Source organism: Bos mutus, chromosome 9, assembly GCF_027580195.1.
Source record: "Bos mutus isolate GX-2022 chromosome 9, NWIPB_WYAK_1.1, whole genome shotgun sequence".
Lineage (NCBI taxonomy): Eukaryota > Metazoa > Chordata > Mammalia > Artiodactyla > Bovidae > Bos > Bos mutus.
Genome location: NC_091625.1, coordinates 76,690,110 through 76,717,349, shown reverse-complemented (window position 1 = coordinate 76,717,349; position 27,240 = coordinate 76,690,110). Strand labels below are relative to the sequence as shown.

General features: G+C 40.3%; 1 protein-coding gene across 4 annotated transcripts in view; it reads left to right on the top strand.

Annotated features, from left to right (window-relative positions):
* The first annotated feature begins 5,876 nt into the window (after positions 1-5,876).
* The window catches only part of REPS1 (RALBP1 associated Eps domain containing 1), an 89,982-nt gene continuing 68,618 nt past the window's right edge, over positions 5,877-27,240 (top strand). For all 4 annotated transcript variants that reach the window (XM_070376766.1, XM_005891955.3, XM_005891954.2 and 1 more), the window contains exon 1: positions 5,877-6,169. In XM_070376766.1, coding sequence (XP_070232867.1) covers positions 6,017-6,169 — 153 coding nt within the window. In that variant the 5' untranslated portion in view covers positions 5,877-6,016. The remainder of the gene's footprint in view (positions 6,170-27,240) is intronic.

The following is a 27,240-nucleotide window of genomic DNA, read 5'->3' as shown; positions in this document are numbered from 1 at the left end:
ATCTTAAAAAAGAATATCCCTGATTGTTTGAATTATTTGAATAAATAACAAGAACAAATATAAGCGAACAGATCTTGACCATGTTTGTCCTTGATAATAGCTGCCAGTAGTTAAACATCAGTTTATAACAAACTTTTATATTCATTCTTGTTCTTATACTGGCCAAATAAAGCATCCCATTTCACAGAAGACACTGTGACTGACAGACATTAAACTTGCCCTAGGGTGGGCTGCCGTCCATGGGGTCACACAGAGTCGGACACTACTGAAGCGACTCTGCAGCAGCAGAAGCAGCAGGGACTTCCCTGGTGATCCAGTGGTTAAGGCTCTGCCGCTCTTCCAAGGCAGGGGTAGTGGGTTCGATCCCTGGTTAAGGAATTAAGATCCCACGTGCTGTGCAACTTGACTAAAAAATAAACAAAGGGGAATAGTGAAGGATAGGGAAGCCTGGCACGGTGCAGTCCACGTGGTCACAGTGAGTCAGACACAACTGAGCAACTGAACAGCAATTGCCAGAATCAGACTTCAAAGCTATTTTACCTCAATCTAGTATTATCTGTTTTCATTACTTGGTACCTTCCTATTACTGTAGCCATTAAGATTTATATTCATTTTCACTTTACACATTTTTAGCTTTTAAGATTGTGCAGAGATAACCTTTAAGTACCTTTGTACAATAGCAAAGTGTTAAAATGGAAAAACACTTCACAAAGCAGAAAACCTCTAGCTCTTAGGCCCCATTAAAGGTTATGGGATCCATAATACTGTCACATATTTTCATGGTAGGGTGATGGATATTAACAGATACTAATGAAGATTGTAGATATAGAATTAAGGACAGATTGTTTTATTTTTGTTAAATTACTAGTTTAAAAAGTTGCAGTTTTTGGAGATGGCCCTGCCCAAGTCTAAGCTTTTGCTTTAGAAAACACTAATAATAAGCAACATACATTTAGAATTTTTTGCAACTTCCTCTGCATGCTTCAGTATTTTAAAGAAGAGGGAAACCATTCTGACTCTTCCCTTGCTAAAAATTCAGAATATTGAATACACGCTAAATTGAGAAGGTTTACAAAGGATACTATGGGGACAACTGCCTTGTATAAGTAAGTAATAAATATTTATTGGTTTGGTTTTTATTTGGATTTTTAGTTTTTATCTTTATTTGCTTTTCCAATTTTCATTAATCTCTCCTGAGAATTTTGTTTGTATAAAGAGTTGATTTAGTTTTGCTGTGTTTGTATAGATTTTATGCCTCTGTTCCTGGTGAATTTGATGCTTATCTGAGATTTTACATTTATCTGGTGTTTTCTATCTCATTATTAAACCTCAACTGCAACATCTAAAAAAATTAATCATTTTATGATTCTCTCCTATTAAGTAATGAAAATAGATCCCATTGGTAAGACAGTATAAGATTGCCTCATGTGGTTTCTGTAGGATATAGTTGTGGTTTTTTAAGTTAACCTGATTATATATCATTTATATTGATGACTCTGAAAGAAAAAAAAAGGAAATGGCAACCTACACCAGTATTCTTTGGAAAATCCGATGGACAGAGGAGCCTGGCAGGCTACAGTTCATGGGGTCAAAAGAGTCAGACATGACTGAGCAACTGAGCACACCAAAAGAAGAAATCAGTAAGATTCATATTGTTTGGAGAAAAGCGACAACTCCTTTACAAGTACAAGCTATAGTTCAGCGAAAAAGACCTGTTACATAGAAAAGATATGACAAAGAAGTAGGCACACGATATTAAATATATGATGGAATATATGTTGCAGTAATAATATATAGTGTAATAAATAATGCATCCATTGATTTTAAATTATATATTTGTAATGTGTATATATAGCATAATGTATATAAAATATAATGTATATATATTTATATATTACATAAAAATACATCCTTTTACTTGATATTTTGTGTGTGTGTGTGTGTGAATTTTAAGTAAACAATGTTAAGAAAGATATACATCCAAATGTTAACAGAGGTTGTCTGTTGATGGGAGGATTTCAGGTAATTTTTTTTCTTTGTTCTTTTCTGAGTTTTTACCATGAGTGTGTATATTTTTACAAAAATAATTGGGTTTTCAAAAATTATTAAAAAAACAGAAACTTCTAATTACAGGAAAGAAACTATCTTCCATTCCGATCACTATATCAACCAATTGAACAAGAAGCACACATCAATATCCTGTGTGCTCAACCCATAGACATGATGGTATTTCTTGCGACTCTAAGTCTTTCCTCATGAGTTCACCAGCTCATTTAACAGCCACTTTTCTTAGCAGTTTGTCATCAGCATGTTCTTAGTTTCCATAGAAAGAAAAATTATCTGTTTTCCTAATTAGATTATGTAATATTTAATCCAATTATGAAAAAAGTGAAAGTTAGTCACACAGTCGTGTCCAACTCTTTGTGATCCCATGGACTGTAGCCTGCCAGGCTTCTCTGTCCATGGAATTCTCCAAGCAAGAGTACTGGAGTGGGTTGCCATTTCCTTCTCCAGGGGATATTCCTGACCCACGGATTGAACCTGGGTCTCCCTCATTGCAGGCAGATTCTTTACCAACAGAGCTACTAGGGAAACCCCAATCATAACAGTTACAATATTAAGTGCAACAGGTTGGTAAGCACTAAGTCAGTCACTTAATAGGAACAGAAGTGTGTGGGTAGTTGAACTGGTTCAGTTGCCTTACAGTATGTTGATTCTTTTGTTCCCTACTGATCTATTGACACAAGGAGCCTCAAGTGACAGAACACCATTTGTGGCATACAGTTTAATGGGACTAATAATAGGCCTCCGAGTGGAAACAGTCCTGTGTCAGAACCAGGACTTTTGCATGCTCAAAATCTAAGGTTGAGGGGATGGGAAACTCCCCCGAGTGGGTCCCTGAGGGCAAAGATAAGTGCAGCCAGTTTTGCTTCTATCCCTTGGTTCTCTGTCCCATATAGTCTACCTACTGGAGACAGAGGAACATACAAGATGGCTAATTAAGGGTGCTACTGCATCCTAGAGTATGGGGTCCCGTCTTCACAGAACATTATTTCCATGCTGACGTATCAGCTGTACTTTCAAAAGGCCATTCTATATTCTCTGCGTCACTAGCTCAGAATATATTGATCTTACCTGAAGACCAGTATCTTTAAATTTGTAGCTATACACTATACACCAGCTGTTTTAAAACAGAATTCTTGTGATGTCCCTTTTTAAAACTGATATACCTAGACATGTATAGAAAAGAATTAGATTTGGCCTCAAAGGGTCTGTATGTTAATTTTTTTCCCCATTTGTACCTTAAAATATAAATTTAAGTAACAGATATAAAGAAAAATCCTTGCATTTGTGAAACTGTCAAACCCTCCAACACCAGGCCAACCCAGTACCTGGCTGGGGCTGGTAAAGGTCTCCCCTTCGTGCAAGGCTTTCTGGTTTTTTGAGTGTGTATGTGTGTGTTTGGAGGAACTTTTACACAGATACAGTGCTTCTTACAAGTACTGATGTTCAGGACTCCCCTCACCACCATAAAAAAGATTGTATGTCAGATATATCTCAATTCTCAGAATGTAAACAAAAATATATGTTAATGTCAGGGAGTGAAAAGTGCTACAAAGAAAAATAATTCGGATCAGGGGATAGAGAGTGGTGGTGGGGCTATTTTATTTGTATTAATGGCTGTGCTGGGTCTTCCTTGCTGTATGTGGGCTTCTCTTGTTGTAGAGGACTGGCCTCCAGGCTTCAGCAATTGTGGTGCAGGGGCTTAGTTGCTTCTCTGCAAGTGGAATCTTCCTTGAGCATGTGGAATCATCCTTGACCATGGATCAAACTCTTGTCCCCTGCACTGGCAGGCAGATTCTTAACCATTGGAGTGGTGGGGCTATTTCAGATCAGGTGTTGAGGGAGGTCTCTCTCTGAGGAGGTGATACCTGTACAGGGACCTGAGGTGTGAGAGAACAAGTCTCGCAAAGGCTTATGGGAGTGGCGGGAGCAAAGGCCCTGGGGCAGCAAAGAGCTTCAGGGTCTAGGAAAGGTGTGGAGAAAAAGAAGCTGAAGATGACTCTGAGCCAATTCCTATCTCATATGCTCCTCTCTTTTATACCTTTGGAAGACAGGACATCTGTGGGTCTCCGATCACCTCTGGTGGGTGTCCTGCAAGGGCATGTGAGGTATTGCTGTGACAGATTTAAAGTTTTAGAAAGAGAGAAACTTGAAGTTAAAGTCATGTTGTGCTAGTATTCAAATATGGCCCCACAATCCCTCTTTGGTTTTTGTTTGTTTTTTAAAGAAAGGTAATGCAATGCCTATAATTGTGTGTATTTTAACATTCCATTAAAGCCTGGAGTAAAATGAATAAATATTGACACTAAGTGGCATATATAAAGACTATAAATAGCCTCATGTGAGTTGAGTTGAGATTTTGCCTCCAAATGAGGTAGGGCAGGTTTTGCAGACAAAGTGTTAAAAAAAAAAAAAAAAAAAAAAACAAACCCTTGGGGTTTTCAGTGCCTTTGAATTTTGAAATTCCAGATAGAGGACTGTAAACCTGTAATACTTTTCTTTCATGGGTCATCTGTAAGGTCAGCACTCTGCGGAGTAACCCGTAGCAGACGAAATAAAAACCCAAACTGAAAAGTCTAATTCTACCCTAGCTGCTGTTTTTGAACTATTTCCTATTTGTTAAGGATAAACTATTATGATATTCTATTTGAGACATCTCAAGAAGTATCTCCCAGATAGGTGTAGAATACAACAGTGCAAACACATCATCTTCCATAAAGGAGGAAATTAGGGGTCGCCAGAGCGAGCCCCTGTGGTCGGCCCAGAGTCTAAACAGGTTTATAGAGCTGATGGTATATATTTATGGCACTAAGCTCCTGGTGACCAGAACCACCTTGTATAACGAGATGAAGTTTGCTAGCTGTTCCCTCTATTCAGCAATTTTGTTTCTCAGGTAAACACGGTTTGGAGCCAGAGTGGGAGCTGGGTCTCAGTGGCTAGTGTCTATACGATGAGAGTTCTCAGATGGGTTGGTTGCATGTTCATAGCCCTTCAGAGCACATAGAAATACTGAATTGATCCTCAGTAACATCTGACCTCAAAGCAGCACAACGCATACAGTAGTAAGAACCTGAACAATGTTCCCCTTTCACTCAATGTTTATTAACCATTCGGTGCAAGAAGCTTTGAGATAATCCAAACTGCAGCCCGTATCTAAGTTCTCCTGGTATGAATGAGCTGCGTGCTTTCCCCACTGGTCGCTGCTTCCAGGAGTCCCAGCTTTGCCTGCCCAACGCGAAGGGCGGCTCGACCCTCTGCCGCGGAGCTCCGGCCACCAGGGGGCGCTGCGGCCCCCCTCTCCCGGGAGCGGCCGAGCCAGCCCGGTGGGTGTTTCTCTCTCCCTCTCGCGCTCTCTCCTCCCGGCCTCACATCCGGGTCTGGAGCGCGGCCGCCGCTGTCAGTGTTGCTGCGGTCGCGTCGGGGGCCGGGCCGGGGCGCAGTAAATGGCGGCGGAGGGAGGCGGAGCGGCGGCCGCGCTCAGCCCTGAACCCCCGAAACTTTAGACTAGAAGCCCCGCAACTTTTCCGCGAAGTGCTGCCGCTGTGGGGGCGTGGACGGAAGGGGAAGGCAAGGCGGGAAGTCTTGGGGGAAGCGGCGGGGAGCCGGAGAGACTCGAACCCGCGGCGGAGGCGGTGGCGGAGTCCGCCCCAGCCTCGCACCGCCGCGGCCCCCGCCTCCTTCCCCGTGTTCTTACCGCGGCCGCCGAGGCGGAGCCGGAGCCGCGCGCTGCGCGGGGCCTCGTCGGCGGCGGCGCGCCGAGCCCAACCGGGCTCCCTCCCCGCGACCTCCGGGCCCTGTAGCTCCGACGCCCCCCAGGGCTCCCCGCCGCTTCGGGGAGGGGGGCGAGGAGGGGAAGGAGGCCGGGCGGTGCGCAGTCCCCACCGTCCTGGGGTCGCGGGGCCGAGCCCCCGGTGTTGCATGCGGGGCGGGGTGGCCGTGAGCGGAGGCGAAGATGGAAGGTTTAACGCTGAGCGATGCGGAGCAGAAATACTACTCGGATCTCTTCTCCTACTGCGACATCGAGAGCACCAAGAAGGTGTCGGCCAACGGGCGAGTGCTGGAGCTGTTTCGGGCCGCGCAGCTGCCCAACGACGTGGTCCTCCAGGTAACGCCGCCGCGTCCGGGGGTCGGCCGGCCGCCGAGGGGTCGCTTCCCGGCGGCTTGGGCCTCTAACCGCCTGCTTCCGCGGGGTGGGAGTGGGCGCCGTTTCCCGAAGGGCCGGCGGTGGGCAGGTTCCCCGGACTCCTCCGCTGCGGGCCGGGGCCGCAGGTGCCCGGGCGGCCGGGACTCGCGAGGGGGAGGGGGTCGCTCTTCGAGGACAAAAGTCAGGCAGGGATACTGTGGGGGTTGGGGAGGGGGTGGTGGTCTCTGTATTATCTCTGGAGAGCGTAAGCCCTGTATCTCTCGGCTGCCCCGCAGAATCTGGATTTTTCAACCCTGAAAGAGCAACTTCAGATGAAAGATCTGGGATTGTTACCATGCTTTTGAATCCTTGGTCTTGGCATCTACTTTTCTTTTTCTTAAGGAAGCTGAATTCTCAAGGAGATTAAAAAATTTGAACTTTTAAGTAATAGTTTGCAAGTAGGTATGAAAAGAACTTTAACTATAGGATGCGTGGCTGGTGTAAACTGGATCATTTTTCCATTGGCCGTCGATAGCATTTGGTGGAACTGGTGGATTGGGTTGGTAGATAAGTATTGAGCAACTGCAAGTCAAAGGTGCCTATTTGCCTCAGTGCTCTAGAGGACCGAGGAGAGTTAAGTTTTAAGCTTTCTCCGTCTTATCTAATGCATGTGGTGAGCATTGATGTTACTCTGGGTCTCATGAGTCATAGCTGCTAGTAAGATTTTGTCTAAACAGCGTATCAGGAACAGGTTTTAAGCTTTCCTCTCTATAATGATCCAAGCCAGTTATCCAGATCTCCAAAACTTACGGCCATGTGCGTAGGTATGATGTAGTATATTGCAGAGAGCCCTGAATCAGGAGTTTTCAGGCCTGGACCCATGACCCCCCACTCTGTTAACCCGCAGGGTGACTTTGGGCCGAGCGCTTTAAACTCTTCAAGCCTAAGTGTGCTTAGAATGAGGGTGAAGTTCCTTCTGAGGAACCTTCTGGGAAATGTAAAAATGTCCACACAGGCCTCTCTTTTAGAAGTTATCTGTGCGTTAATTGTGACTAAGTTGAACCAGTTCTTTTTGCATAATCTGGTTTGTTTTATGTTGCTTTTTAAAAATTTTGGGAGGAAAATTGGGCGTCTTACACACCAGCAGCTGGGAGTCTCATATTCATTCTGCTGAAGAGACAAAGTAAATATTTTAGGCTCTGCTGGCCACATACAGTCTCTGTATGTATATTCTTTGTTTTTGTTCTTGCAGTCTTTTAAAAATGTAAAAATCATTTTTAGCTCAGGGGCATACAAAACAGGGCCTCTAACTGCTGACCCCTGCTGTGTGGGTACTGTATGTTCCCCGTATGGCTTTGGAGTTAGACTTAGAGGAATATACTCACTAATGATTTTGCTCTTTTTTTGTAGAAATACGTTCAAGACATTAGGAAACTAAAACTAAGGGGGAACCTCCCATTTTCTGTTTGGTTTCTCTCTTTGGGGTAGGGCAAGCTGAAATCGACTGACATTCATATTTTTAAGGGTGCATGAAGACTTTAGGACATTATATTATTTAGGATACAAATTCAGCTTAATTAACCTTTGCTTCAAACATGTTTAACCCAGTCCAACTTATTTTCATGTCATGCTCGATTTTATTTACACTCAAAAATAAATTTCTATTGCCTTTTTTAAAAGAGAACTTAAATAGCATAAATATTCAGGATTCAGTTATATTAATAAGCTGGAAACTGCAGGAACTCCCTAAAGCACAATTCTTATAGCTTTCTGGGTAGCTTGAAGGCAATCTACTTAAAAAATTGGCCTAGGAGATAAAATGTGAAACAAAAGAGGAATGTGGACTTAATTCCCTAATGGAAGCTTAGGATTGTCGGAAAACAGTCCTCCCTTGCTTCGTAAGTTGAAAACATTTGAAGCAACTCACATACAAATTAGCACTGGGCTAGGTGTTGCAGGGCCTCACAGCAGGAGTAAGAAGTTCTCAAGGACCTTGTAAGCTCCAGAAATAAACATGTAACAAAGCAGTGTGAATGTCATGAGATGGATAAAGGAGGGTATGACCAAGAAAGGCCTCTTCACTTAATTCAGATGGACCTTACAGTAGTGTGGAGGGATGAAGAGGATTTCCAGGCGGTAAAACATGGCCAGAGGTAGAAAGTGGGGGAAGGACCCTTTGCAAGGACTAGCAGATAGTCAGATTTTGCCAAAGCTGTAGTATGTTTTGGAGATACTGGCACTTAGAGACCACATTGGGAAAGATTCTGAAGAACAGGCCAATTTCATATTTCAGGAGGCAGTGGAGACTCACTGATAGTTTTTGACTTCGAGTGAGATAGAGATCAGAGGCTAGGGAAAGAGGCTCGAGCAGTGGTTCAGAATAGATGCTAGATACAGAGCACCCAAACCAGGGTGACAGCAGTAGAACAGAAAAGGAGGGGCTGGATGAACAGGTCTGTGTTACTGAAGGGCGGTTGGGTAGCCACAGTGTGAGGTGTTTGTGGGAGAATGTTTGAGACTGGGTGGAGAGCTTTGAACTAATTGTGAAGGTGGCAGGGAGTTAGAGATTTAAGAGAACTGACTCATAAAAGCTGTGCTTTAGGAGGCATTTCTGGTGGCTCAGACAGTAAAGAATCTACCTGCAATGCAGGAGATCTGGGTTCCATCCCTGGGTTGGGAAGATTCACCGGAGAAGGGAATGGCAACCTACTCCAGTATTCTTGCCTGAAGAATTCCATGGCCAGAGGTGCCTAGCGGGCCACAGTCCATGGGGTCACACAGAGTCGGACATGACTGGGCTACTAACGCACTTAGGAGGCATTTAGGAGACCAGAGCAACTGAGAGTAGAGGGAAGAAGAAACTGGGGACTGATTCTTTCACATGTAAATGAAGTGATGAGGAACAGGGCCGAGGAACTCAAATGTGAGAGTGGGGACGGCCAGGGGGAAGGGAGTTTTGCCACCCACAAGGCACTTGGAGACATATTTGGTTATCATAACTCAGAGGGAGGGAGCAGTTCTACTGGCGTCTAGTAGATAGAGGCAGGAGTGCTACTAAACAGCCTACAATACACAGGACAGCTCCGACAACAGAGTCATCTGGCTCAAAATGGCAGTAGTGCCAAGATTTAGAAGACTGATCTGGACTCTGGTGGTAACAGTTGATCAGAAAATGAGGTTGAAGATACAGTAGGGGACGATGGAGGTAGACCTGATGAGCCTGGGTTAGCTGTGATATTTTGCTAAGAGAAGGGCAAGGTTTATTCTCTGTAGGACACCACTCACAGTTACAGAAGGGGCAGGAAGAGGGCCTGATTTCTGAAGAGAAATTGATGAGTTTGTTCTCAGGTGTTTTGAGATGGCAATGCAGTAGTCCAGGAGATAGTTGGAAATGTGTGAATGTCCACTCTGAATGTTGGTTCTTACAGTGAAATTTGAGTGTTTGGGATCTCTCCTCTCTGCCTTTCTCACCTGTATATCTTGGAGTTAGAGACCAGACAGCTTCTCACACTAGGCATGCATTTTTACACATCAGGGCTTTGATTGATATAGTAGTTTTCAGCATTTGTTAATAAAAGTCATGAGAAGACTGAGGCATCTAAGGAATGAGTATAGAGAACAAAGAACAGAGGCCCCAGAACTAAAGGAGGAAGGAACTGGCATTTATTGAGTGCCTATTGTGTTCTTTTACTGTGCAGGTCATTTTCATGCAGGAACTCATTTGATCTTTGCAAAACAATCCTGTGAAGAGAGTATTATTCTTGTTTATTAACTAGAAAATTGATAGGCAGAGAAGTGTTAAATAACTAGTGAATAGAATACCTCTCCTTTACCATTATTTCTTGCCACCTGTCAGTTCTTTCCTACTTTTCACTGTTCATGTACTTGGTTTGCCCATAGTTCTTACAAAGAGTAGAGATCTTAAATGATTTGATTTTGAGTTATATGTGGATTTCCTTGTTTGCAAAATAAATAGTTTTATCCATAATGATGTCTGGGAATATAGTCACTTCAGAGAACTAGGAAGATTCTTGTATATGGTATTCTGAGTCACATTGCAACACTGTCCTGGACTTCCCTAGTGGTGCAGTGGGTAAGAATCTGCCTGCCAACGCAGGAGTCATGGACTTGATTCCTGAATTGGGAAGATCCCACTTGTCACGGAGCAACTAAGCCCATGCACCGTAACTACTGAGCCCACGTGCTGCAACTCCTGAAGTCCACGTACCTAGAGCCCGGGCTCTGCAACAGCAGAAGCAGTGTTCGTTACACTTGTTGGGGAATACCAGAGTAAAACCTGTTATGAATACAAGGGTTTGTTTGGGGAGACAGTATGTTACTTGACGAAGTGAACGAGCTAGAGCTTCATAGTATTATGCCCCATACCAGAGAGGAACAAGACTAGGCAGAGAAAAATCTGGCTCATAGGATTTAATCATGAGGAATTTTGCTGTCTGCTGAGCATGAAAATATTCAGTGGCTTAAAAATAATCTTCAGAATTATTTTTTAAATGTTAGGGAGGGTATGCTATTTACCACACCAATCATTATGTTTTTCTAGCTTTTATTTAAAATTTATACTTTGGAAAATGTTTTAAAACTTCATATAGACTTTGAATGCACAATAGCTTGATAAAAGGTTCTAGTAGTAATTGTTCTTTTAAAGATTATAAGCAATGTACCCATTAATGAATCTGAGAAAATCTTGTAGTTCATTTGTATTGAGCAATATCTTGGTAGAACATTTGAATAACACATTTGTTTAGTGAAGTAAAAGTGATAATAATGAAACATGAGCCATTTTCTTTTTCTTTTGAAATTTGTTCAATTATATGATCTACTCATTAGTAATAAGATTAAAATAAAGAAGCAGAGCTTCATTTATGCATTGAAAATTACAAACTTAATAAATGTCAGGTTTGTTCTGGAGAAGTGATTTTTTTTTTCATTTGTAATTGCTAAAATAATTATAACACACTATAAAAATAATCTTACCTTAAACACTTTACTATACACAGTTGAAAAACACTTTTTGAGAAAGAAGTCACATTTATTGGCTTTCTGTGGGATCAGATCATATTTAATACTTAAATAATTTTTCTTTCTTACAAGGCACCTTGAATCTTTTTCGTTAGCCAGTAGTCCAGAGTTAGCCTTAATAACTTGAGAATTCAAGCTAGGCATTTTGACGGAGCTCTAAAAGAATGTGAGAAGTTGATGTGTAAAGGATCACTAAACATGGGAGACAAGTTCCAGCCCTGCCCCTTAGAAAATTACTTATTGCCTGGATTTTAGTTCTCACCATGGATATGATTGAATTGGGGTATTTATTTTTTACACTTTTTTGGCCACACTATGCAGCATATGGGATCTTAGTTCCTCAAGCAAGAATTGAACCTATGCCCCCTGCGTTGGAAGCTCAGAGTCTTAACCACTGGACTGCCAGAGAAGTTCCTGATTGGGTTTTTTAACAAAGAGGTTACAGTGTAGGAATGGCTACTCTGTCCAGCCACATCCTTAAAAAAGTAGTCACTCAGACCTGAAATTAGTTGATATGCTATTTTGAAGCTGGAATTGATTTCTTTTACGCACTTTGGGAGATAATGAAGAGGTGAATCTTGCCTAGAGTGCTGAAGTAACTGTGTATATAAGAGGGAACTGATGCAAGGGTTGTACAATCTGTGATACTGAGTTCTTCAGGGTGTCTGGCCGGTGAGAATTTGATGGGTAATAAGACTTGGCGTTTTTGATGTTTTCCCTGATAATATATTTCATTTTCTGTAGTCTTTCCTATGATAGATGCATCTTTGTCTGTCTTTTCCCTCTACCTCTGTGTAAGGAATTTATGGCTGACGAGTTGCATATTATAGGCATGACAGAAATCAGGAGGTGATAATAACCTGGCTTAGAAATATTTTTTTAAGTTCATAAGTGAAAGTGAAGTTGCTCAGTCGTGTCTGACTCTTTGCGACCCCATGGTCTGTAGACTACCAGGCTCCTCTGTCCATGGGATTTTCCAGGCAATAGTACTGGAGTGGATTGCCATTTCCTTCTCCAAATTTTGTTGCAGTTTGATAAATTATAGGACATAAATGCTTAAAAGAAAGTACATCTCATTTTGTTTCAAGAATTGACTATGTTGAATTTGAGTCTCTTGTTACATGATGAAGATAGAATTTATTAAACTGTATTTCCCTCAAACCTCTTGTGGTTGTGGATTCCTTTGAGATTCTGGTGCACATGCTGGATTTCTGCTTAGAAGACTAAGTTACACAAAAGTCTGCATATAATTTGGGGTTGCCAGCTTTCCCCTAACCTAGCCAAGCTTGTCCCATGAACCTCTACATTAAGACAGTTTTAAGGAACAGCAGACAGACCGGAAAAGCTGACCGTAAGTCTTTCTTAAATCAGTTTTGTATATTTTCAGAAAGTACTTCATGGCTACTATTTATGTTTGGGTTGTATATGCAGTGGTGAAAACTCAGGAATCTTCCCAGCCTTCATGGATTATATAAATTGTGATAATGTTTAAAAGGAAAAGAACTGTGTTAATAGAAAATGGTGGGAGGCTATACGGACCTACCTAAGTGTAAGGAAAGACCTCTATGAGGAGATGGGGGCGTAGCAAGAGAACAAAAATGAGATGTTTCACATAGAGGGAATGAGCATGCTAAGGGCTGGAACAATATATGAAGAGCTTGGTGTGTTTGTTGAGATGAAAGCTGGAGAAGTATGGGCAAGAGGGGAGAATGGCAGGGACCACATGCTACAGGGCCTTGTGCACAGGGATCAAGCATTTGGATTGTGAACAACTGAAAGTTTATGTTCGGGGAGTTCAGTTCAGTCGCTCAGTTGTGTCTGACTCTTTGCGACCCCATGGACTGTGGCACACCAGGCCTCCCTGTCCATCACCAACTCCCAGAGTTCACTGAAACTCATGTCCATTGAGTAGGGGATGCCATCCAACCATCTCATCCTCTGTCGTCCCCTTCTCCACCGGCCTTCAATCTTCCCCAACGTCAGGGTCTTTTCCAATGAGTCACATCAGGTGGCTAAAGTATTGGAGTTTCAGCTTCAGCATCAGTCCTTCCGGTGAATATTCAGGTCTGATTTCCTTTAGGATGGACTAGTTGGATCTCCTTGCAGTCCAAGGGACTCTCGAGAGTCTTCTCCAATACCACAGTTCAAAAGCATCAATTCTTCGGCGCTCAGCTTTCTTTATAGTCCAACTCTCACATCCATACATAACCACTGGAAAAACCATAGCCTTGACTAGACAGACCTTTGTAATGTAAAAGTAAAAAAGTAATGTCTCTGCTTTTCAATATGCTATCTAGGTTGGTCATAACTTTCCTTCCAAGGAGTAAGCATCTTGTAATTTCATGGCTGCAGTTGCCATCTGCAGTGATTTTGGAGCCCAGAAAAATAAAGTCAGCCACTGTTTCTAGTGTTTCCCCATCCTTTTGTCATGAAGTGATGGGACCAGATGCCATGATCTTAGTTTTTTGAATGTTGAGCTTTAAGCCAACTTTTTCACTCTCCACTTTCACTTTCATCAAGAGGTTCTTTAGTTCTTTGCTTTCTGCCATAAGAGTGGTGTCATCTGCATATCGGAGGTTATTGATATTTCTCCCGGCAATCTTGATTCCAGCTTGTGTTTCATCCAGTCTAACATTTCTCATGATGTACTCTGCATGTGAGTTAAATAAGCAGGGTGACAATATACAGCCTTGACGTACTCGTTTCCCAATTTGGAACCAGTCTGTTTTTCCATGTCCAGTTCTAACTCTTGCTTCTTGATCTGCATACAGATTTCTCAAGAGGCAGGTCAGGTGGTCTGGTATTCCCATCTCTTTCAGAGTTTTCCACAGTTTGTTGTGATGCACACAGTCAAAGGCTTTGGCATAGTCAATAAAGCAGAAGTAGATGTTTTTCTGGAACTCTCGCTTTTTCGATGATCCAACGGATGTTGGCAATTTGATTTCTGGTTCCTCTGCCTTTTCTAAAACCAGCTTGAACATCTGGAAGTTCACGGTTCACATACTGCTGAAGCCTGGCTTGGAGAATTTTGAGCAATACTTTACTAGCGTGTGAGATGAGTACAATTGTGCGGTAGTTTGAGCATTCTTTGGCATTGCCTTTCTTTGGGATTGGAATGAAAACTAACCTTTTCCAGTCCTGTGGCCACTGCTGAGGTTTTTTCAAATTTGCTGGCATATTGAGTGCAGTGGGGGAATGACAGCATCTTAATTATATTTGTCAGAGGTTACTCTGCTATGTAGAGAAGATTGGCCACTAGATATGCAGTAATTCAGGCAGGAGACGTGATGGCTTAGATTAGTGAGGTGGTGGTAGGGTGGAGAGGAGTGGACAGGCTTGAGGTATTTGTAGGTGGTAGACACAGTGGGACATGATAGGGATTGGATATGGAATGTAATGGAGGAAAGAATTCAGGAATCTTGCTGCAAGTAACTATTACCGAATGGCTGGGAAATAAATAGGCTTTTTTAAAGGGGTTTTTGTTTTGTTTGGGTGAAGGGTAATGGTGAATTTGGCAGTTTTCTTTTGTCAATCTTAAATCCTCAGAAGCCTGTAAGATTAAGTAGACCTCTATCAGAGAGGATCAACAAATCCTGAAGAACCCAGAGATATTTGACTTGGAGATGTCAGTTTAAAGACATTAGTCGCTAAGCTGTGTCTGACTCTTCGCAACCTCATGAACCGAAGCTCTCCAGGCTTCCCTGTCCTTCACTATCTTCCGGGGTTTATTCAGACTCATGTCCATTGAGTCAGTGATGCTATCCAACCATCTCATCTTTTGTGGCCACCTTCTCAATCTTTGCCAGCATCCGAATTTTTTCCAGTGATGTATTGGAGCTTCAGCATCAGTCCTTCCAGTGAATATTCAGAGTTGGCTTCCTTTAGGATTGACTGGTTTGATCTCCTTGCTGTCCAAGGGATTCTCAAGAGCCTTCTCCATCTTTACAGTTGGAAAGCATCAGTTCTTTGGTGCTCAGCCATGACTACTGGAGAAACCGTAGCTTTGACTGTATGGATCTTTGTCAGCAAAGTGATGTTTGTTTTTTACTACGCTGTCTAGGTTTGTCATAGCTTTCCTTCCAAGGAGCAAGTGTCTTTTAATGTCATGGCTGCAGTCACCATCTGCAGTGATTAGTGATATTCAAAGCCATGAAAATAGGTGAAATCCCTGAAGAAGAGACTAGAGAGAGGAAAGAAGAACTGGTTAGAAATAGAACCCTGAGGAACACTACATATCTAAGTTGGGAAAACTGGAAGTCCTCTAAGAAGGAAGCTAAGAAGGACAGCCCTAGTGGAAATTTGGAATATATATTGGATCATGTCGTGGATGCCAAGTAATGCAACTGTTTCAAGAAAGGAATAGTTAATTCTCGAGTTTGGCTGAGAGGGTGAGACAATATGGGCAGAAATATGACCTTTGGATTTGGCAACCTAAAGGTCATCAGTGACTATTATGAGCCTGTGTCACAGACTGGTAGAGATGGAAGCCAGATTTGAGTGACTTGAAGGACATACAGTGACCCAGGAACTAGAAATTGGGTTTAAAGAAGTTAAAGGAAACAGACACAGGGCCGAAGTTGAGGTATGAGGATATAAAGGAAGCCTTTGTTTTTTTGAGTGTATGAGAAATATCACAGCATGGTTTTAGTTGCTAGGATTAATAAGGGAAGGAAGGACGATGAGGAAAGACGTCTTTGAGAAAGCAAGAATGGTCTAGGATCCTGACTGCACAGTACAGCAGTCTTTGATAGGAAACAGATAATGTCCACTCTTCCAAAAGAAGAGAGAAGGGGAAAAATGTATTCCCAGTAGCATCAGAAAGAAAAAAACACTTAGGAATAAACTTTAACAACAACAACAAAAAACCAAGATGTTTTTATTACAAAACATTAACCGAGAGAATTTAAATAAGATATTTTTGTTTTGTTTTGGGCACACTACAAGGCCTGTGGGATACTAGTTCCCAACCAGGGATTGAACCCAGACCCTCAGCAGTGAGAGTGTGTAGCGTTCCAACCACTGGACCAGGGAATTCTCTTAAATAAGATTTAAATAAATGGGGAGATAATCTGTGTTCATAGATTGGATGATTGAATGTTAAGATGATCAGTTCAGTTCAGTTCAGTCGCTCAGTCGTGTCTGACTCTTTGCAACCCCAGGAATCGCAGCACACCAGGCCTCCCTGTCCATCACCAACTCCCGGAGTTCACTCGAACTCATGTCCATCGGGTCAGTGATGCCATCCAGCCATCTCATCCTCTGTCGTCCCCTTCTCCTCCTGCCCCCAATCTCTCCCAGCATCAGAGTCTTTTCCAGTGAGTCAACTCTTCACATGAGGTGGCCAAAGTACTGGAGTTTCAGCTTTAGCATCATTCCTTCCGCAGAAATCCCAGGGCTGATCTCCTTCAGAATGGACTGGTTGGATCTCCTTGAAGTCCAAGGGACTCTCAAGAGTCTTCTCCAACAACACCACAGTTCAAAAGCATCAATTCTTTGGCGCTCAGCCTTCTTCACAGTCCAACTCTCACATCCATAGATGACCATAGGAAAAACCATAGCCTTGACTAGACAGACCTTTGTTGGCAAAGTTAATATCTCTGCTTTTGAATATGCTATCTAGGTTGGTCATAACTTTCCTTCCAAGGAGTAAGCGTCTTTTAATTTCATGGCTGCAGTCACCATCTGCAGTGATCTTGGAGCCCAAAAAAATAAAGTCTGACACTGTTTCCACTGTTTCCCCATCTCTTTGCCATGAAGTGATGGGACCGGATGCCATGATCTTCGTTTTCTGAATGTTGAGCTTTAAGCCAACTTTTTCACTCTCCTCTTTTACTTTCATCAAGAGGCTTTTTAGTTCCTCTTTACTTTCTGCCATAAGGGTGGTGTCATCTGCATATCTGAGGTTGATAATTCTTCCCAAATTAATCTATAGATTCAATAAAATACCTGCAAAAATTCCAGTAGACTCTTATAGAAATTGCCCAGCTGATCCTAAAATTTATAAGGAAATGCAAAGAATCTAGCATAGCCAAAACACTTTTGAAAACAAACAAGATAGGAGACTTCCCATGCCTAATTGTAAAACTTAGATAATCTGTAGTGGTCAGGACAGTGTGATTGGCATAAGGACAAGCATTATAGATGCCTCCCTTACAATTATGTTCACTTGATTTTTTAAAAAAGTGATAGGACAATTCAATGAGGAAAGGATAGTCTTTTTAACAAATAGTGCTAGGACAGTTGGATATCTGTGTGTTTTTAAAAAGTGGATTTAAATATACTATTTTATATATTAATACTTCATACCATACATGAAATTATTTCTAAATCATAGACTTTGTAAATTTATAATTGTAAAAGTAAAGCTATAAAAATTCTAAATGATTACATAGGAGGAAATCTTTGTGACCTTGTGTTAGTGTTCCTAGATAAGACACCAAAAGCATGAATCATAAAAGAAAAAGTAATAAATTGGACTTCTTTAATGAAGTTTTAAAACTTATACTTCAGAAGATGGTTAAAATAAAAGGACAAGCCACAGACTCACAGAAAATATTTGCATATTGCAAGCTTGGTAAAAGTCTTTAATCTAGAATATATAAAGAAGTCTTACAATTCAATTATAAAGGAAAAAAGCAATTTAAAAATGGGCAAAAGAGTTGAATAGATATTTCACCAAAGGAGATGTTATGAATGGCAAATAAGCATATGAAATGATGTTCAACATTAGTCATTGAGGAAATGCAAATTAAACTGCAATGACATATTGTCACACACCCACTTAAATGGCTACAATTTAAGAGACTGACATTGCCTAATATTATTTATGTGTAGAAACTGAAATCCTTATACACTACTCTTGGAAATGTAAATGCTACAGCCATTTTAGAAAAGTTTGATTGTTTCTTTTAAAGTTAAACATACGCTTACCATATGAGCCAACAGTTCCACTCTTAGGAATCTATCCAACAGAAATGAAGATGTGTGCCCATAGAGAATTGTAAATGTCCATTTTAGCCGTATTCACAATAGCCAAAAATTGGAAAACAATCCAAATGTCCCTCAAATGGTGATAAGCAATATATGGTATATCTATATAATGCAATACTTTCCTATAAAAAATAAGGAACAAATTACTGATAAATGCTACAGCAGAAGTGGGTATCAAAAACATGAGAAGTGACAGAAGCCAAACATTAAAGAGTATATGTTGTGTGGTTGCATTTATATGAAATATTTAGAAATACAGAAAACAGGATGGATACCTGAGGCCGGGGCAGGAGTGGAAGCACTAGAGGAAAATTTGGAGGGTGATGTGATGGAAAAGTTCTAAAATTGGATGAATTTTCTTAAAACTCAATGAACTGCACACTTTTTGTGAAGTATAAATTATACCTCAAAGCTGTGAATTAAAACTTTAACAATTTGGAGGGTGAGGAGAAGGCATGAACTTGTCATCTTGGAGAATGTGCAGGTGAGTGGTAGCGAATAAAGGGCCCTTTGTGCTGTCTGTGTAACTTATTTTACAAAACCTCAATGTAACTTAACATAATGTGGCATTTGGTTATGCATTTGTGTTTTGAATATCATATGGAAGATGACATATCAATAGATATTATGTATGAAGGACATTGCCATATGAAGATTCATTACAACTGGTTATGAATAAGCACATTAATTAAGGGGCTAAAAAACTTGTGATGTGAAATAATGGAAATTAATTTCTATCTAACAACTTTGGGTGGTATGCTGACTTTATATACATTTAGTTCAGATATCTTAATTTTATGGAAAATTACAGAAATTAATACTTTAACATTAATCCAAGTTTGAAATAATTGTGCCCAATAAGTAATAATTTTAATGAAATAGTTGTTTCAATCTACACAACTACTTCTGGTTGCTTCCTTTTATTGAAATAATTACTGTCACTATCATTTTACCAAAAAAGTTTCTGTTACTTAGTCACCAATTTGTTGTCTGTGTAGTTTCTTTACGTTGCTGTATCCAATCTGAGGTATAGTAGATAGATCTTGGGCCACATTATATTAATGTGCTCCTTTGGATAAAAAATAGTTTCTGAGAGTGCTGATCTAAGAGTGATTATTGCCTCTTGTCTGTGGACTTAGTAAAAAGGTGTATCTATGTCCTTAAAAAATGGAATTATTGTCTAGAAACTGTTAAAGAGTATTTTTTATTTTCTTCAAGTCTCATTTGTGGTTAGATAGATCAGAGGTTTGACTCCTTAAACTACAGAATGTTTATTGGTATTGTATGTTATTATTTACTTGTTTTACAAGAATTCATATTTTTTCTAAAGCACTTAATTCTATTTCATAGAAAAGCATTTACTTATAACACCCTTGTGATTTTCTGTGTCAGCAAGTATTGTATGTGGTCAGAATGCGTAGACTTAGGAATGTGATGGTTCTGGATTTGGATCTCCACCTCAGTGCTCATTGACTTTCTTGCTCTGAGCAAGTACGTTAACCTCTTTTAAAGACTCCATTTCCTCATCTGTAGACTGAGGATGATACCAAATCCAAAAGTTTCGTAATACCACAGTGAAGTAACATGTAAACATCTAGTGTAGTGCCTGGCTCTCAGAGGGTGAGCAAAGAAGTTTTGTTCACTCAAGCTCTGCTCTGTTAAGGAAAACTCATAATTTGTAGGATCTTGGCTTTTAATAGTAGTAAAAGTCTCTACATTGTTTTTCAAACCTAGCTTTATACCTTTGTTGTTTTTGTTGCATTGAACTTAACACATTGCCCCCAATCCTTTGATCCTATCAATATTGCCTTATGTTTCTCCCTTTTACCCTGTAATTAGCGGATTTGTCCTTCTGAAGTTTACCCCAAAAGATTAAAATAAAAGATGGTTCTGAGGTCCTGAGTCTACATGACTTGCTGAGTGATGATAACCATTAACAGAAATAAAGAAGTGGAGGGAGGGGTCTAGTTTAGTTGAGAGCAATGTGCTGAATTTGGACGTGCTGAGTGAGCACACACACCCATGTCATGTTCAGTCCATCTGGGTAGCAAGGTTTAGTAGGCATTTGAAAGCTTGAGAGCAGCAACTGGGTGGCTTTAGAAGCTTTTGCAGACTTGGTAGTGTCCCCTGAATAAGGCCATTCGATAGAAATGATAGATGCAAATTTAACTTAACTGTATTTGAAATGTCCTTTCAGAGTAGATGGTAAATTGCACTTCTGTGTAGAGGTTTAGGTATTCTCACTTAAACGACTTAAAAAATTTTCCGAAACTATCTTGAGACTGTTAGCAGAATGCAAGGTGAATGAGGAAGTAATATCTCTTTACCTGAACTTAGTCCAGCCTTCAAAGAGTTGAACCTTGGATGTTAAACCCAAAAGGTATTTGCACATTTAAAGCAAGAGGTCTTAGGTTTTTGCAAGCAAGTTCCAAAGCAAGGGCTCAGAAGGTAAAGCGTCTGCCTACAATGTGGGAGATCCGGGTTCAATCCCTGGACTGGGAAGATCCCCTGGAGAAGGAAATGGCAACCCACTCCAGTACTCTTGCCTGGAAAAATCCCAAGGATGGAGGAGCCTAGTAGGCTATAGTCTATGTGGTCACAAAGAGTCGGACACGACTGAGCGACTTCATTTCCAAAGCAAAAGAATTGATTTCAGCTGAGGAGTGAACCTCGGAGCTAAGAGTCTAGCTTATCCTTTGCCATCAGCATTTCATTGCAGTTTTGGGCTTCTCATTTAACACAAAATCTCTTTTAATCTTTAAAAGCCTGCCAGATAGTGTTATCCCTGTTTCATTAATAAAAAATTGGATGCTCTCTTAATACTCAAGAATTAGTAGATGTGTGGATCAATTCCTTGAGGGTGAGTTACCTTGTATTGTTGCTGTACCATTTCTTCAAGGATGGTTCTGTTGAATTCTGCTTTTATATATTCAGAATATTTTTTTCTATTTAATATCTTATAATTGTACCATTATAAATTCAACAAATATTATTATTAAACATCTAAGCATCAGGGTATACTAATCTTTTCCTAAGGTCCAAGAATATAGTAGGGGATCAGTGTTCCTGTCTGGTTCACCACTATCTCTGGCACATATCTCTGTTGTCAGTTAACATTGTTGAGTGTTGAATGGGTGAGCATGGATTTATCCTTTCCCCCGCTCCAAATATCTTTGCTTATCACTAACTTGACTATATATATTGCACCCAATTCAAATAGTAATAATAGTGTGGTGCCTACTCTATGTCAGACACTGTTTGCACTCTTTTACGGATTGGTTTCTCAGTATTGTGAAATGGATAGTTTATTATGCCTGCTTTTAAAATGAAGATAAAGAAAGGACAAGTGTTAACTTCTCCAAGGTCATACAACTCCTAAGTGGTAGAGCTGGGATTTAAGTAGTTCTTTTTTTAAAATCACTGTGCTCTGCTTCCTGAATATTATAGGACTAAATACTTATTATCTCACTTCCGTGCTCATATTTTTACCCTCTACTATATCTCTTGTATATCCTAAATCCCCAAATTTCTTCTCTAGAGTTACTTGATGTTTATAAGATCATGTTGAGGGCCCCATACCAGCTTGCAGAGTCCCTGTCCTGTTGTGAGTCCTGTTAAGACTCTAAAAGTTGTAACAAGTCCTGTTCATCCATGTCTTTCAGCAGCGTGTCTTAGAATAGTTTTGTAAATAAAACTTAAAAATAGGTCCTTCTGCCACATTTATTTGGATACCATTGTTTAATCAGTCATTTGCTAGGTAAATTAACAATTTTATTGAAATCAAGGGATAAAACTTTAAACTTTTTATATGAAACACAAATAACATTCTAAAGGATGGCTAAGCAGAATACTTTGATTTACTAGGGCTGACTTAGTCACTGTCTTCTCTAGGAAGTCTAGGTAACATTAATTTGTTCGATTTTTATGAGGACCTGCTTCTCTAGAGGACTGGAACTTAGGAGAAGGTTCCTGGTAACCTGGTGTGGATCCCTTTAGGATGGGGTGGCGGTTTATGCCATAGGTATAAATAAGATCAGTCAGGATGGATTTGGGAGTGAAAGGAGAGAGCAAAAGGAAGCCTGAGGTAGTAACTGCCTGAGGCATTAGAAGGAAAGGAGCAACATTCAGTATAACTCTGTTACTGGCGTTATGTTTATTTTCCCTTAGGATCCAGAGCAAATCCTTCTCTTGATGAGTTCTTTATGCTGAGATATTTACAAACTAACTCATGTTTTATAGTCCTTTAGTTTCCTTGAAAATTTTTATCCCATATGTAACATTTATCCAAAAAATCTGAATCAAGGAAAATGTTGATGTTCTTAAAAGACAATGTTGTTTTCATGAAATTATAAAGGTACTTCATAATTCAAGAAACATTAAAAAATACCACTTATGTTTTGTTTTAGTTTGACATCCTGCTTTGAACTTTCCCCTCATCCTTGTAACCGGATAACCCCCGTTTCTCTTCTCTCCCCCTCCTGTTGTTTATGTTCGTACTTGTATACAACTTGTACTGTTGGTTTGTGTGTATTATCCTTGATAGGTGACAGGCACTTTGAAGGCAAGGGTTACCTTATCCTTGTTTTCCTTAGATCATTCTGGATGTGATAGGCACCCGCATCTTACTGGACTGATAGGTGCTGCAGGGTTTTACTCCTCCTCAGTGCCTTGTTGGGTCCTAGCCTCAACGCTGCATTTTGTCATGCCGCTTAGAAAATCCCAAATGACAGGGTATGAACCTTTTTGAACAATATGGAACCTCTGAGATCTTGATTGTATAAATCTTTCAATTAGACTGTGAGTAAGCTAGCTAGTACTTTGGAGGTTGATCAGGTGACTTTAGTCAGGTATAGTAAACATGCATATTAATAACTTTCCTTTAAGCTGTTGTACCTCAAGGCTATTCTTTTAATTTTTTATTTTTAAAGATAGTTCACTTTAATAGTAAACTCACATGAGATTTTCTGCCTTGCCGAGGTATAATTTCTAATTCTTTAAGAGGATAAAGAACAAATAGTGGTAGATGAGTAATCTAAATAAGGAAATATGTCAGTAGTTACTCATTTAATTGACTCTTTTGGAAGAAAACATAGCATTCTGGTAAAATGCATGGTAACAGGGAGAGCATATCAGATGTGAGCAGTCATGCTTACCCAACCTTAAAAGTTACCTACCAGCTCACTCCCACGCTGCAGTCTTGTTTCTGATTATTCTTCTAACAGGGACTTTGTGTTCTAACTCAGCAGATCTGTTTTCTGTTTCTCACACAGTTGCTTGTTAGTTGTTTTGTGTTTCTTTTTTTTTTTTTTTTAACATGCTACTTTCTTTACTCTCCCCAGCTTTCATGCTTTCATCCTCCCCTTTTTTGAAAGGCTCCTTAGCTTTTGTATGTTTCAGAGATCTTATTTAAACAATCTTACCCTCTGCAACTCTCATTTGCCTCCTACCTATCCTGTGTATGTTTTGCACTGTTGGTGCTTTTTGTTCAGTTATGTCATTGCTTAACTACTTTTCCAGGATATTTACATCCCAGCAGAATTATAAGTAAACTCCAAGTAACACTCAGGTTTCTTTTCTTTTGTGACCTCATGATCATCTCTAGTAGCAAAAGCACATAGTAGATGTTTAGAAAACAGATCTAACTATTAAGGAAGACAGTTGCTTAGCTCTTCTGTTTCTGTGCATCCATGGACGTGATTGGGGTGATGATTAAGGCGGTTCTGGGCTTCTCACCCAGGGAAGTAAAAAGCGGGGGTGGTAAAGCTTACAGCCTTGGATGTTCCACTGCCAGCACTCTGGGTACTCTCTCCCCACCCCAGTCAACATTCTGGGCATGAGAAGAGAAGGAGGCGGCAAGAACAGGAACAAATAGCACAGAATTCTCTTTGAGTTTTGCCTTTGCACTTTGCTGAGCAACATTGCCAGTTCCCTCTCCCTTCCTTCCAGAACCCTTTTTTCCCCCCTCTTCTTCTTTTTTGTTTGTTTGTTTGTTTGTTTTTTTGTAACAGCAGAATGCGAGAAACTTAAAAACAAGCAAAACTAGGAATTTATTGGCAGTTAAATTATGGTGGAATATAGATCTCTTGGCACTATTGCTTATGTTTTCTTTACAAAATTAATAAAGCACAGTTAAGTTCCAGTGTACCTGGCTGAAAGGTAAGAACCACAAATCCATTTAGAGGGCGGGTGCTGGATACCCTCACATGATATCATGTGGTGCTTGCACATTCCCCCTGCGGGCTGTTGAGATTTGTGTCATGTCATAGTCACAGGTTTTACTGCTGGTCCTTGTCACAGTAAATGTAAACATGACAGGAATAGTAGAAACTGCTGATGTTAAACCTTTGGAATCTAAGAGCATACTTTATTCTGTGCCTACCTTCAGGAAGCTAAGGATTTGATAACCAGAGGAAGGGAGTTGATAGTTAAGTGACCAAACAACAACAGTAATAGAAAACCTAAGTCGTGTCTTACCACCCACCCCCCCGACTCCTCCCAGACTGTAGCCCACCAGGCTCCTCTGTCCATGGGTTTCTCAGGCAAGAATACTGGAGTGGGTTGCCATTTCCTTCTTCAGGGGATCTTCCCGACCCAGGGATTGAACTCATGTCTCCTGCACTGGCAGGCAGATTCTTTACCACTGAGCCACCGGGGAAGCCCTTTCTATTACTACCCACAATTTAAAACCCCTAGAGAGAGAAATATTTTACTTCTCTAATCACCTTTCTTAGATTCCCCCTAAGACTTATTTCTGGAATGAATCCAAACAAGTGTTTCTCACTTGACACCTAACAAAAGACAAAACCATTATGGTCATAGTTAACTAATTGTGTTATGGTTATTTTCTATTTATGTAGTGTTCCTTCTTGCTTCCGGTGTCACACATTTGACCCTACACACCCATCCAGTTGCCTTCCTATTTTTCTTCTTCCTTTTACTTCTGAATTACAAATGACCCAGATTTCTTCTCTGCTGTCTGTAGTAGTAACCTAACTTTTCCTCCCACTCTACCCCTTGAAAAAAAAAAGATATTCTTAAAGTTCACCTTTATCCTAGTCACCAACTCTAGTAATATTTTCTTAGGTTTCATTCTCTTTTGTCACTTACTTCCCTTGTAATTGACACTGAATTACTTTTTGAATATTACCTCTTTTTTTTGTTCTCTCTGATGCTAAATTATGTTATTGTCTTTGGTATCCCATCTTCCTACTATATTTTTCTCTTTTGTAGAGTCAGCTTTGACTCCTTTTCTTACATTCAGCCTACAAAATCCTTCAGATGTTCTTTGGAAAATTTCACCCAATCATCCTTTTCTGTCCTGTTTATTAATTACTATCTGAGCTTCAACAGATTATTGCTGCACTATTGCATTAGCCTTCTAAGTCTTAACTAGCTTTTTTTTCCCTGTAATTGCTGAAGAAAAGATGAGTGAATTTCTTAAAAATTGTATGATATTCTTCAGAAATGCTCAGTAAAAATTAGTCTGGCATTTAGAACCCTCACCATCTAGTTTGATCCAATTTACTATCTAACCCCGACTAGAATCTCTACTTTGATCTGTTGGCACCCCCAATCACAATACCCATCTTGTTTTGACTTATCAAAAAACCTGTTCATTCTTTCAGGCTTTTTTTTTCCCCCTAACAAATATTTCTAATCTGTTTCTAATTCTTACAGAAACAAGTATTAATTACATAGTACCTATTATGGGTCAGGCATAGAGCTATTTGACATGTGTTTAATGTTCAACTTAAGAGAATATATATTATATCCACTTTATAAATGAGAAACCTGGGGCTCTGGAGGCTACATGCCCAACATGAGCTGGTATTCAGATCCAGCTCTATCAGATAACAAAGCTTGTATTCAAGACACCAGTCATTTCAAGATATAAGAGTATAGCCTTATATGATAGCTTATCTTTTTTCATTTGTACGTTGTGTTTGTAACTAAGTTAGACATTTCTTGAAAACAGGGGTTGCATGTGAGAACCTTAAGTGCCTCCCAGCGCCCACTGTTACTTTGAACATTGTGCATACTTAAGAGGAGAACATTTTGCCAAGGCCTATCTGTAGTGCTACAAATTATAACAGCCTGCCCCCTTTCCGGATAAGAGCATTCTCTACAATGTTGTGAGTTCAAGAACGACTGCGTGTTTGCACGCATACTTGAATTATGGGAGGCCAGTGGAGCAGCCTTTTGGTTGGTTTTCCAGAGTGTCAGGTATGTACCCAACAATGTGAAGGCACAGTTGTGAGAAAGCTATTCTTCTTGAATTGTTTTTTAAATCTGATTACGGAGAACGTTTCGGTTTAGTACTGGTAAGTTTTTAACATCTTTCTAACACAGTTAACTCTCTTAATAAAGAACAGATAGGCCTTGAGATGACCACAAGCACATATTGTGGACAGTGATATTTGGCTGAAATTAAATGACAGTTTTGTTTTCATTGAATGTGTTACTGGTTTTGTTATTTTCTGTTTATCTCAAGTGATACTTAATTTCCATTTACATAGTGATAACAAGTTCCTTCTAAAATAAATCTGTTGAGTTTTTTTTAAAGTGTCTTGATTTAAAGAAGAAATATTAAGAACGTAATAGCACAAGTGGCTCATGGACATGGCAAGCTTGTGAAGGTGGTATGCAGGAATCTGAGGTTTGGGAAACACATAAGGGAAAAAACCAGGCTTGCAAGTTTCTCATAGTTGGGCTCCTGTCTTGGCCCTGCTGATTTCTAGTCTATGACCTTGGGTGAGGACTTTGTCTTACTGTTTTGATTTATAAAATTAATGTAACAATGCCTACTTTTAAAATTGTTTAAGGATGATCTTAAATAAGTACTAGTATGAAAGTGAAGTCACTCAGTCGTGTCCGACTCTTTGCGACCCCATGGACTGTAGCCTACCAGGCTCCTCTGTACATGGGATTTTCCAGGCAAGAATACTGGAGTGGGTTGCCGTTTCCTCCTCCAGGAGATCTTCCCGACCCAGGGATTGAAGCCGCGTCTCCCACATTGTAAGCTG